This window comes from Hemibagrus wyckioides, linkage group LG10, assembly GCF_019097595.1.
Source record: "Hemibagrus wyckioides isolate EC202008001 linkage group LG10, SWU_Hwy_1.0, whole genome shotgun sequence".
Classification (NCBI taxonomy): domain Eukaryota; kingdom Metazoa; phylum Chordata; class Actinopteri; order Siluriformes; family Bagridae; genus Hemibagrus; species Hemibagrus wyckioides.
Window position 1 is genome coordinate 10835936 of NC_080719.1, and position 13096 is coordinate 10849031.

Genomic DNA, 13096 nt, shown 5'->3' on the forward strand with positions numbered 1-13096 from the left:
GGGTCGGTGTGGATATGGATGGCTCTATATATTTATACCTGTTTACCCACTGAGACAGGCTGATGTCAATATGTTGCTCATGATGTGGCAGAGAGAGTCAGTAGAAAGTGCAAACAGGAAATCCAACGTGCCATGTGACTGACTGTTGATTCTAAAGCTTTAGTGCAATACGACCACAATCTCAAAATAAAGAAGCACTTCAGGGTGTATTTGCAGAGATGGGTGATGGGACAATGGTGGTATCTAAATAATATGTTGTGATACAATATGTTCACCTCTGGCTGATTACATTTGATCATATAAGTTAGCAGGTCTCAACAAAAAGACAGTGAATACCTTCAGGGTTGTTAATGTCGCCTTTGAATAAATCAGACAAAGTATTTCTGTACTGATTACTGGACTTTGTGCTGGTGTTTTTTCTCCTGTAACCAATTCAGGCTCATTAATAAGCTCAGGAGTTGAAACACCAAAACATACAGGACCAGGACTGAGAAATGCTACAATGGATAGAAAACATTTTCACACCGCAGTTAAAATGGCAGGTTTTTGTGATATGTAAAAAAAAATTATACTAAGATAAATCATGTCCAAACTTTTCCACCCTCAATGCGGAAAGTACAACACGTAAAAATAGAGTGGACAAAGTTGCATAAGTATGCACACCCCTAAACCTTGTTGAAGCACCTTTTGATTTTAGGTAAGTGGCGAAAGTTTTTGCAAAATTATTCAAGATCCAGTAAATTGTAAGGAAATAATCAGCACACAGCCTGAAGATGAAGTCAAGATGATACACAGCTAAAAGTAGGGTTAATCAGAATCATTTCATTAATGACAAATTCATAATCATTTGAATTTTTATGACTGAATGTCACTGGTTCATTCTGAACACAGCCACATCCTCAATTATAAAAGGGTGTGCAACCAGGTTATTGCAACTTTTTTATATTTCCTATTTTTCTGATTGTTTCTTCATTTTTCATCTTCATTTATACTTATGTGTTGCAATTTCACATGCAGGCTGAAAAAAAATCGGACCTTTTCTTGGTTTCATTTTTGCCGTTTTAACAGGGATGTGTATAATTTTTATATTCATCCATCCATTGTCTATACCCACTTATTCCTAATTAGGGTCACAGGGGTCTGCTGGGGCCTATCCCAGCACACATTGGGCGAAAGACCGGGGTACACCCTGGACAGGTCACCAGTCCATCGCAGGGCCACATACAGACAGACAACCACACACACACACACACACACACTCACATGGGCAATTTAGAATTACCAATCAACCTAATGTACATGTTTTTGGACTGTGGGAGGAAACCGGAGTACCCAGAGTAAACCCACGCAGGCACGGGGAGACCATGCAAACTCCACACAGAAAGGCCCCTGCCTGTTCGAACCCAGGACTCGACCCCAAGACCTTCTTGCTGTGAGGCAACAGTGCTAACCACTAAGCCACCGTGCTGCCCTTTTTTATATTCAGTATATATTAAAACGGTAACCAGATGGTCAGATGGAGTCGCAGGAGCTTTTTACCAACTAATGTAGCTGATTTTAAGATTAATGTCAAAACATTACTCTGATTCCATTAGCTTTTCACATAACTGTGTGCCCTGTTAATCAAAGTGGCCTAAACAACAGACACTGGCAGCAGATGTCTACATTAAATGAAAATGAATGGCACTGCATTATCATATTTCATAGCTAGAATCACTCCAAAATTACAACACATGGGCGATACATCGGTCTGTAGCAGCAGCTGTTTACTTTGGCTACGCTCTCACCAGAGCACAGAAACAAAAGCAAACTTTAAGTGACCATAAAGAGGAGCAGTGCATGTTGACAGATATTTGCATGTTTGGGTTAGCTGTAGTGAGAACAACCCACCAACCTTCTCTCTCCAATGTTACATCGAGTAGCTAATTAGAGACTGATTATCAGCCTCTAATCAGTAACAATAGATATGCATTGTGAGAGAAGCATTGTGATGTGATATTTTGGCCACCTCGCCCACCCTGTACTTCAATCTCTGCGTTGTTTTCCATATAACATTTGTTACTGCTGTCATGATTCCAGATGATCACAATAGGTCACATGTAAACAGAAAACAGAAAATAAGAGCAAGTGTGCAACAGAGAAAGATTAAGTACTTGGGGAGATAAACATTCCCATGATTAGCATTACAGATACTCGAATTTTATAAATTGTGTTTTCGGTGACATGTAAGCTCAGTGCAGGCACTCAAACCACCAAACCACACACAACCTGAAATTTTAAAAAACAAAGAGTAGAGCGCTAGCCAGCCGCATACCTGGAAAAAAGAGTGCTGAACAAATGCCAAAGGCTAAATCAGAAGCGCACATTGGATACTGCATATAAAAGAGAAATAAATACTGAAAAATAAAGCCTACTAGGTTTTTCAGGCATCCTGCTCACTAAAAGTCTAGAAATAATGAATCAAGGTGACTGGACTTGTTGTAACGTTTCTCTACTCATCAAGAACCTAATAAAACTCCAGTTGTCTTGAATCACTACTCTTAGATGCTGAAAAATAAAGCATTAAAAGATGAAGCTTCCACAGAGTGAGTCTCTTGTACAGAGTCAGTGTTACAAGCCTCATTGCGGTAGGGGCATTAGGACCTCGACGTAGTTGATGGGAAAGAAGCCTGACTCGCCGTTTATCATCCCCTCGTACCAGTTCTCGTCGATCTGATTGGTGAGGATGATGATGTCTCCTTCCTTGAAGCCCAGCTCCCCCTCGTTCTCGGGTTCGAAGTCGTACAGCGAGCGGCAGCACGGCTGGTCCATGTGCAGCTCCGTCTCTGTTTCGGTTAGAAGTAATGCTGATTAGTTGTTCGTTCATACAGTTATATAGAACATTTGTTTTGCAGATGTTCTACGTTATTATATGTGACTAGAAACGGTTAATATAGTACATATTGTTGGCAAATACTGTGGTTTAAGAGGAATACAACACTAATGGACATACTTTTAATGGAAAATAACAAACAATGGGGTCAAGCATCACCACACTCTGTCACTGATTATTTTCCTGTAACACCATGACTCAAAATGTTTTATTCCTCACTTTAACCGACTGGCTGTTGGCCAAGAGTGATGTCAAGCTTAACATATCCAGTTTATTTTAAACCTGCCCTGATGTGATAGCACAACTATAATAACATGCACATCACTCAGTCTGATTTAAAGTATTCACAGTACTGACAGTATTGACAGATTAGAAATAAATCTCTCTCAGTGTCAGTGGTGGTTACAGCCCAAGTGTGCACAAAATTCTGTATGGATCCGGTAATACTCACGACTGTTCACGCTGGGGCTTTCGGACCAGTCTGGATTGATGGGAGGAGGATTGCTGATGTAATCAACTGACACCACAATGAGGAGAGTGAGCATGAAGCAACACACACAGAGATCAAATGATGAACATGGATGTGATCACAAAACTAAAAACAACATAGTGATCTGCTTAGGAATTCATGCTTTTTCAGCAAGCATGTAAGAATTCACCATCTAATGGAACAATGCTCCTGTAATGTAAGTCTGTGTTTGGTGTCTGAAAGTTGCTTCTTTAGTTTTGCATTGGATCTATGCATCCAAAAGCCACCATGTTAGCATCTGCACTATACATGCCTAAATGATCACACATCCTTATTAAAAGCCAATGTGACTTTGTAGCATTTCTAATTAAATGGTTTCAGTAAATAAATTAAAAGTATTTTTAAAAAATATATATACAAATCAGACTAGAAGTATATTATCATCCAAATCAATTCTAGCATATGATTCAGCCTTTAAGGTTGCAGGTACTCTGAAGGCCACATCCTTCACATTCTGATGCAAAACAGATGCCAACAAGTTTGTTAGACAGTTTGATGAGAGTTCAGCTTCAGACACCAGACATGTCTTGGCCCAATGACTTCATTTTTGCCGAAATGTCAGCTTAACATACCTTTCGCTTGTGTATATACAATGAAACGATCGGATCCCATTTTATCCACTAGGGGGAACCACTATATACTTATATATCAATATACTGTGTGTGAGTGACATATTCTACGATGAAAGCCTTGAGGTTATGTACAAAAGAAGTTTCAATATATTTACATACAAGTCTACTTATAGGTCTATATATTTGCTTATAGGGCTATCGTGACTGTAAAAAACTGAGGAACCTACTTTTTCCATTTACGCTGTGGTTCACTTCAGTATCTGCAACAGACAACAAGAGATGAATTCACAGCAAAATTCCTCAAAAACATTGATATATGATGTTTTCTTTACCTCTACACTACCAACACAGCTGTCAAGACATAAGCAGTGAGAAGAGAAAAGAAATAGCTCTTTGCAGGGAGTAATTTAAAAAAATATATATATAGGATATAAAACACTACCACAAATGGAACAAAAGCATGTGAACAATGGAAACAAGAGTCACAAATGGAGTCATTAGACTCCATAAATTATGGAGTACAATGGTCAAGAGCCAGGATTAGAACAAATAATTCATGTACATGAGTATAGCACTATGGTACCTGTGGATTTTAGAGAGGAAGTGTAGGAGACACCATTATGCTGATTGCTATTGATGGTCTCCAGGCTGGACATGATGGACTTTGGCTTGAATTCTTTCTTAGGTTTGCTGCTTGCTGTGTTTATCCTGCAGGAAAAATCCAAATCAGCATTGATTATTCATGAGAAACACTGCTCTTTTTTTTTCTTTGCCAATGCAGTATCAAGACCTCTTGCTCTGTTCAGGTTAGAATGACCTGCTTTATATCTTTATAGCAGAAGGACGCTAAAAATAAATATTTGCCCGAGGCCTTTTTGTTCACTGTCCAACTAACCCTGTTCTCACACCAGCAAGTGACAATGCACAGGGACAAGCATCACATAAATAAAGATCTCTTGAATTTTTCTCAAGATTTCTTTAACAAATTCCTTGATTACTCTAATATTCATAATATGGTTATTTAACAATTAGGCCAAATCTCAAATAACCAGGTGATATTTAGACTCTATTATATGTGACCATTTCTATGTCTTATCAGATGTTAAACCACAATACCAAATAATACATGCCCAGGAAACACATACCTTGTATGACGCATCACTTTTGACTTACAGTTCACTAAACATACACCAAAATTGTGCAACAACCCAAATATCCACCGCTAAAAACCCTCCTATGATATCCTCTAGCATTATTTTGCGGAATAAAATGTGTTCCATGATTAACCTACTGTATTTGACTCCATTTAAACAAGAATATATGTATGTATGTGTGTGTACAGTATTTAAAAAAGGTCTGAAACACAGAATGTGAACGTTAGTGTATTTCCAACGGTTACTATTCTGTTGAATATTCTGAAAAGGAGTGATAAGTCAGTGCTATCAAAAGAACGTCATGGAGAGACTGGAACACACATTTATCTGCTCGTTCTCAGCTCAGACAAGTGTTAACCATTCGCCGTTCACATCTGTGAAGTATGTGGGCTGGGTATGACTGTGGTATGAATGTTTAAAAAGGGTTGAGCTGAGCTACCTGCTCTGTAATTTGCCACTGAGTTCCTCCAGGATGTCGGAAGATTGACGGTGATACTCCAGTGCCGCCTCGATCAGAGCTCCTAGCTGACTCACCTGCTCTACCTGCAGACAGAAGGAACAACAGCACCTTTAGAAATACTGAGGGATGAGAAGCGTGACCTATTAAGTGGTAGAACTCCAGAAATGTGGCTGTTCCTTTATTTTTGCCCACGTTCTTAATTCTTTTAGCCATTATAAACAACATAAACAGCACCATTGGTTAGAAGGTATTGATTAATTTTCTATAATAGCATCAACAGCTGTTATAAAAGCTAGAAATATAAGCAGTTAAAAAGCATGATGTTTCTATTGTGTGTGCTTTTATTTGAAAACTTCATGCTCACGCATCACACAGTTATTATTGACCTAAAACAGCATGTTCCATTATATTTTATTCCTTATATAACATAATTTAAATATTTATAATATATAGTGCACACAAACATCTATCTGTTGTACATCACTGACATAGCAGAGGCATCAAGAACTGCTTTTACTGTATAAAGGCACTAATGTCCATTCGTATCATGCACCCTCAGCAGGAACAACTTCTTGTTATTTTTAAAAATCTACTGCAATGTTCTGAAGAACTCACGTCATTTTCTAAGAAATTGAACATGCTCCTTTCAGCAAGTTCCTTGGACTCCTCAAACTTCTCCACAGCCTGCCTGATTTCATCATCGGGAATCTTCCCCTGCCGCTTCTTTTTATAGTCGAAATCTAACCGCCGTCCCTCCAGCTTCTTTAGATGATGCTAATACAGGAAGAGGAAATGTGTCTACGCATCATGCAGGTCATAGTGCAATCTTAGATGTAAGAAGGCAGCTCTAATAAATTAATATAATAATATAAACTGTGTAACATTTGTTAGTGTACTCTCACGATAAAGTGATTTCAGTGAGCGTACAAAACAGAAAAGTATATTTATTGTACGCCAGTTTTGCAGTCTTGACCTCTTACCCCAATCTCCTTCAGGTCTTTGTCCTGCAGAGTCTGCAGCGGATCAATGAAGTTCTGCTTCACGGTGATATCGAGCGAGTCTTTAACATCAGCCATTTGTTTCAGAGCCTCGCCCACATCCAACAGAGCACAACCTGCAAGACACGTTGGTGACGGTGATGTCATTTTACACCAGTTAATAATTTGATTAGACCATGAAAGAAATAAAAGGAGAGAGAATATGTGAGAGAGTGGAAGTACGAATGAGTGTAAAAGTGATTTCAACACCAACACAAAGCAGGATATCCATTGCTGCTGGTCTGATGTTATGGTTTGCTGGACACTATACATATGTGTGTGTGTGTGTGTACCAAATGTAGAGTCTTCTCCGAGTTCACGGCCATATCGGATCATGCAATCTCCCAGAAGCCCCTCTGTCTGTGGGTAGCCGGTGGTCTTTACCTGTCCTCTGATCTTCGACATGGTGTTCAGCATCCCCAGTTTGGCTCGCGATGCTACAAAACCAAGCAGACACAGACTCAAAAAAAGAGGTAGCTGACTTTGTCTCTTGTGTCTCAGAGCACGCATTAACCTTCACTGTTGGTAGATGTCGTATAATAGCCAGCTGATAGATGGGAATTATCAAGTGACCACACAGCGAAAGAATTAGTAACGAAACAAAAACAACAATAGGAATAATAATTGTTCCAACAGTTCTTAAACACCTGGTTTGTAACACAATCAAGCTGTTGTGCTTCACATCCTGTGTTCTCTTACCTGGGTTTGGCTGGAGGTATTCTGTGGTTTTGGTTAGAAGCTCAAACACAGACTTGTTGGTGACATCTATTTTCTGCAGAAAAATTGCGACAAAGTAAGAGACAACAAAAATGATGCAAGAATGTTGTTAAGACTGTGTTTGACTCTTCACACTCCAATGGTCTATAAACAGTGTGCTGAAATTCTCGTGTGAGTTGTCCTTAAACACACCTACTGCTATTGAATTGACAAAGAATGCACTTGTGTGACATTGAATTATATATTGTGGTTATACTGTGATACTTTTTAGGGGAAAAAAAAAACCATCTTCAGGAATATCTAAGACAGGCACAGACAGGAAGAAGCAAAAGTCTGCAGAAGATGTGGCAAAGTTCCCCAAGATGCATGTAACAAGCTACCAGCTGAACTCCTCAGCAGAATACCCAGAAGTGTAGCAGAGACTTTTACTTCTGTCTAGACAGTCTGTCAATGACTTGTGTTCCGTCATGTCTTTAACATTTACTTTTTTATTTAAATGTTTGGGAAAATAATATATTTTCTCATTGAAATACTAATCCAAATGACAGAAATATCTGCATAAATTGTAGGAGGTTCAAAGTTGAGCATGTTACAGTAGGTTGTATAGGTATCAGCCATTTAATGGCAAAAATGTTGCTGCTTTTTATGCTTTTTCCATTGGGAAGACTGGTATCACTTTCATTATTAAAAAGACCTTTAAACATAAGGTGATGTGTGAGGATGTGGTAGCTTAGTGGTTAAGGTGTTAGACTACTGTCTAACTACTGGTCCACCAAGCTGGCCCCTGAGCCAAAATCCCTTAACCCTTAATCGTTTAAAAAAGAAATGAGATAAATTGTAAGTCGTTCTGGATAAAGGATTTTGCCAAATGCCAGAAATGTAAACACAGTAAGTTAATACAATGAGCTCATAATACCCGAAACTGAAATAAACTACTGTGATGTTGATGGATGCCTACTGTGTCACGCCAAATGGCCATTTAATCCGAGTGGAACTTTCCGGTAAAACAGACATCTGATTTCAGTTGTGTGCTCATTTTAACGGGAAGCGTTTTAAAGTAGGGAAGAAACACAACAGGAGGAGTGAAATTAGCAAAGAGTCAGGGGAAGTCCTTACCCGCTCCATTTCCATGAAATCCTCATCGAGCTTTGTCCCTTCAGCCCCGCTTATCTTCTCACTCAGTAACTGAGGACGAGAAAGAGAGAAATATCCAGTACTGATTTTTTTATATAAATAAAGTAACGAATTAAATAAACATGAGCCGAAATCAAGGCAGGTGAGCACCAAGTGTTCTTCACAATAGTGCATCAAAACAATCCAAACAGTAGGATTAGATTTAGGTAGGATTAAATCAAATTGAAATTCCACAACATTGATACAGTATCTCATGGAAGAGATCTTAAGAGGTATATGGTCATGAACTGCAAATGTAACCAGGAAATTTCTTGTAGTTTTAACACGAAGTCTACCTTGCTGTCTGTGTTTCGGTTTCTGAAACAGGTAAGGTCAAACAAAGTCATAACACAAGTGTGCAAGAGCTCCTGTAATATATAACCTCAACACACTTACAAAAGCAGAAAGGGGAAGGTGAACTGTGCATGGGACAATTCCTCAATATGTAACAGGAAGGCAATAGACTGGGACAACAGGAAGAGGTGTTTGGGAGAGAGTGAGTTGGGTAATGTGGAGAGAGGGTCATGCAAGACAAGGATAAGAAACAGACAGACAGGCAAAATGCAAAATTATTCGATTACCACGTAACAAACTTCCGTTTTTATGCTAGTCAAAATATTATTCTGGTATTGAGAACTGCTACACTACACTTTGTACTGGAATCAAAGTCTATCTTTTGCACTGAGACAAACTGAAAAGAGACTTGGAAACAGTGAGGAAACTGAGCGATAAAGTTAAGCTGTTACGTTATATAACTCTATTGTTAACACAATACACAGTCACCACACATTTACACATCTCATGAAAAAATGAACACTGGAATAACATCTATTGACATGAAACGCAAAGAGAAAGCAGCCCAGCTCACAATGAGAGCCAAAAACTTCCAAAAGGAGCAAACAGGATATATCAGCTATATTATCACCATCATAAAACCTACTCACACTGGAAAACACCGGTATGAAAGGAAAAGAGAAACTCTCACAGACTAACATGTTGATCAGAATTGTTAGCCAGGCTTATATGTTGAACACCTCACAGCAAGAAGGTCCTGGGTTCGAATCCCGGGTTCGAACAGGCAGGGGCCTTTCTGTGTGGAGTTTGCATGTTCTCCCTGTGCCTGGGTGGGTTTACTCCGGTTTCCTTCCACAGTCCAAAAACATGTACATTAGGTTGATTGGTAATTCTAAATTGCCCATAGGAGTGAGTATGAGTGTGTGTGGTTGTCTGTCTATATATGTGGTCCTGTGATGGACTGGTGACCTGTCCAGGGTGTACCCCTGCCTTTCGCCCAATGTGTGCTGGGATAGGCCCCATGACCCTGTTTAGGAATAAAGCAGGTATAGAAACTGGATGGATGGATGTTTTTTTTGTAATTTAAGGATCGAACAGCACACTTGACAGACATTATGTTGGCCGATTACATTTCCCTCAGTCCATGTAAATGCACTTTACTAGCTAATTAGCTCGGCGTTCGTTATTACATTATTACATTAGCCATTTTATAGCCGAGTCAATTAGATTTCTGCACAATATCATTTTGCCCTTTCACTCTGTAATTGAATACACATCAACATAAATATAAGAATTTAATTCATCAATGATTTCTCTATTCTGTGTTTGTTTTCCTGCCTGCCTACTCTCTCTCAGTCTCTCTATATTTCACTGTTCCATAATAACTGGAGGTCAAAAAAAACTCCCACACGCGGCCCCACCACACACCCACGGCTTGTACAGTAAGTGAAGAGTGAAGCGGTGAAGTTCAGCTTGGTACAAATAAATGTTAGTTTCAATATTCATTGTCATTCAAGTCTTAGTTTCAATATTTAAAAAATACTACAACTATTGAACTGTGCAATGAGAATTCCCCCTTAACCCAGAACATGTGGATACCTGCTCAAAATCCTATCCTTACTGATCCTAACTACATGCTCATATCCTTACTGATCCTAACTACATGCTCATATCCTTACTGATCCTAACTACATGCTCATATCCTTACTGATCCTAACTACATGCTCATATCCTTACTGATCCTAACTACATGCTCATATCCTTACTGATCCTAACTACATGCTCATATCCTTACTGATCCTAACTACATGCTCATATCCTTACTGATCCTAATTACATGCTCATATCCTTACTGATCCTAATTACATGCTCATATCCTTACTGATCCTAACTACATGCTCATATCCTTACTGATCCTAACTACATGCTCATATCCTTACTGATCCTAACTACATGCTCATATCCTTACTGATCCTAACTACATGCTCATATCCTTACTGATCCTAACTACATGCTCATATCCTTACTGATCCTAATTACATGCTCATATCTTTACTGATCCTAACTACATGCTCCTATCCTTACTGATCCTAATTACATGCTCATATCTTTACTGATCCTAACTACATGCTCATATCCTTACTGATCCTAACTACATGTTCCTATCCTTACTGATCCTAACTACATGCTCATATCCTTACTGATCCTAACTACATGCTCATATCCTTACTGATCCTAACTACATGTTCCTATCCTTACTGATCCTAACTACATGCTCATATCCTTACTGATCCTAACTACATGCTCATATCCTTACTGATCCTAACTACATGCTCATATCCTTACTGATCCTAACTACATGCTCATATCCTTACTGATCCTAACTACATGCTCATATCCTTACTGATCCTAACTACATGCTCATATCCTTACTGATCCTAACTACATGCTCATATCCTTACTGATCCTAACTACATGCTCATATCCTTACTGATCCTAATTACATGCTCATATCCTTACTGATCCTAATTACATGCTCATATCCTTACTGATCCTAACTACATGCTCATATCCTTACTGATCCTAACTACATGCTCATATCCTTACTGATCCTAACTACATGCTCATATCCTTACTGATCCTAACTACATGCTCATATCCTTACTGATCCTAACTACATGCTCATATCCTTACTGATCCTAATTACATGCTCATATCTTTACTGATCCTAACTACATGCTCCTATCCTTACTGATCCTAATTACATGCTCATATCTTTACTGATCCTAACTACATGCTCATATCCTTACTGATCCTAACTACATGTTCCTATCCTTACTGATCCTAACTACATGCTCATATCCTTACTGATCCTAACTACATGCTCATATCCTTACTGATCCTAACTACATGCTCATATCCTTACTGATCCTAACTACATGCTCATATCCTTACTGATCCTAACTACATGCTCATATCCTTACTGATCCTAATTACATGCTCATATCTTTACTGATCCTAACTACATGCTCCTATCCTTACTGATCCTAATTACATGCTCATATCTTTACTGATCCTAACTACATGCTCATATCCTTACTGATCCTAACTACATGCTCATATCCTTACTGATCCTAACTACATGCTTCTATCCTTACTGATCCTAATTACATGCTCATATCCTTACTGATCCTAACTACATGCTCATATCCTTACTGATCCTAACTACATGCTCATATCCTTACTGATCCTAACTACATGCTCATATCCTTACTGATCCTAACTACATGCTCATATCCTTACTGATCCTAATTACATGCTCATATCTTTACTGATCCTAACTACATGCTCCTATCCTTACTGATCCTAATTACATGCTCATATCTTTACTGATCCTAACTACATGCTCCTATCCTTACTGATCCTAACTACATGCTCATATCCTTACTGATCCTAACTACATGCTCATATCCTTACTGATCCTAACTACATGCTCATATCCTTACTGATCCTAACTACATGCTCATATCCTTACTGATCCTAATTACATGCTCATATCCTTACTGATCCTAATTACATGCTCCTATCCTTACTGATCCTAACTACATGCTCATATCCTTACTGATCCTAATTACATGCTCCTATCCTTACTGATCCTAACTACATGCTCATATCTTTACTGATCTTAACTACATGCTCCTATCCTTACTGATCCTAACTACATGCTCATATCCTTACTGATCCTAATTACATGCTCATATCCTTACTGATCCTAACTACATGCTCATATCCTTACTGATCCTAATTACATGCTCATATCCTTACTGATCCTAACTACATGCTCATATCCTTACTGATCCTAACTACATGCTCATATCCTTACTGATCCTAATTACATGCTCATATCCTTACTGATCCTAACTACATGCTCATATCCTTACTGATCCTAATTACATGCTCATATCATTACTGATCCTAATTACATGCTCATATCCTTACTGATCCTAACTACATGCTCATATCCTTACTGATCCTAATTACATGCTCATATCCTTACTGATCCTAACTACATGCTTCTATCCTTACTGATCCTAACTACATGCTCATATCCTTACTGATCCTAACTACATGCTCATATCCTTACTGATCCTAACTACATGCTTCTATCCTTACTGATCCTAACTACATGCTTCTATCCTTACTGATGCTGACTGAGACTGGTGTCATTTGTCATCGATGTGAATGAAGCAAGGGCAACAATGAAATCAAGCAGCAGCATTCCACACCT

At 38.7% G+C, this 13096-nt stretch overlaps 1 protein-coding gene across 2 annotated transcripts in view; it reads right to left on the reverse strand.

Annotated features, from left to right (window-relative positions):
• Positions 1-253: 253 nt before the first annotated feature.
• Positions 254-13096, reverse strand: part of sh3gl3a (SH3-domain GRB2-like 3a) — a 29851-nt gene continuing 17008 nt past the window's right edge. The window contains exons 2-11 of one of the 2 annotated variants that reach the window (XM_058401165.1): positions 8458-8526; positions 7324-7396; positions 6918-7061; positions 6568-6701; positions 6203-6361; positions 5567-5670; positions 4557-4681; positions 4201-4233; positions 3324-3389; positions 254-2825 (exon numbers count right to left, since the gene is read on the reverse strand). In XM_058401165.1, coding sequence (XP_058257148.1) covers positions 2620-2825; positions 3324-3389; positions 4201-4233; positions 4557-4681; positions 5567-5670; positions 6203-6361; positions 6568-6701; positions 6918-7061; positions 7324-7396; positions 8458-8526 — 1113 coding nt within the window. In that variant the 3' untranslated portion in view covers positions 254-2619. The remainder of the gene's footprint in view (positions 2826-3323; positions 3390-4200; positions 4234-4556; positions 4682-5566; positions 5671-6202; positions 6362-6567; positions 6702-6917; positions 7062-7323; positions 7397-8457; positions 8527-13096) is intronic. The other variant, XM_058401166.1, reaches the window with a different exon arrangement.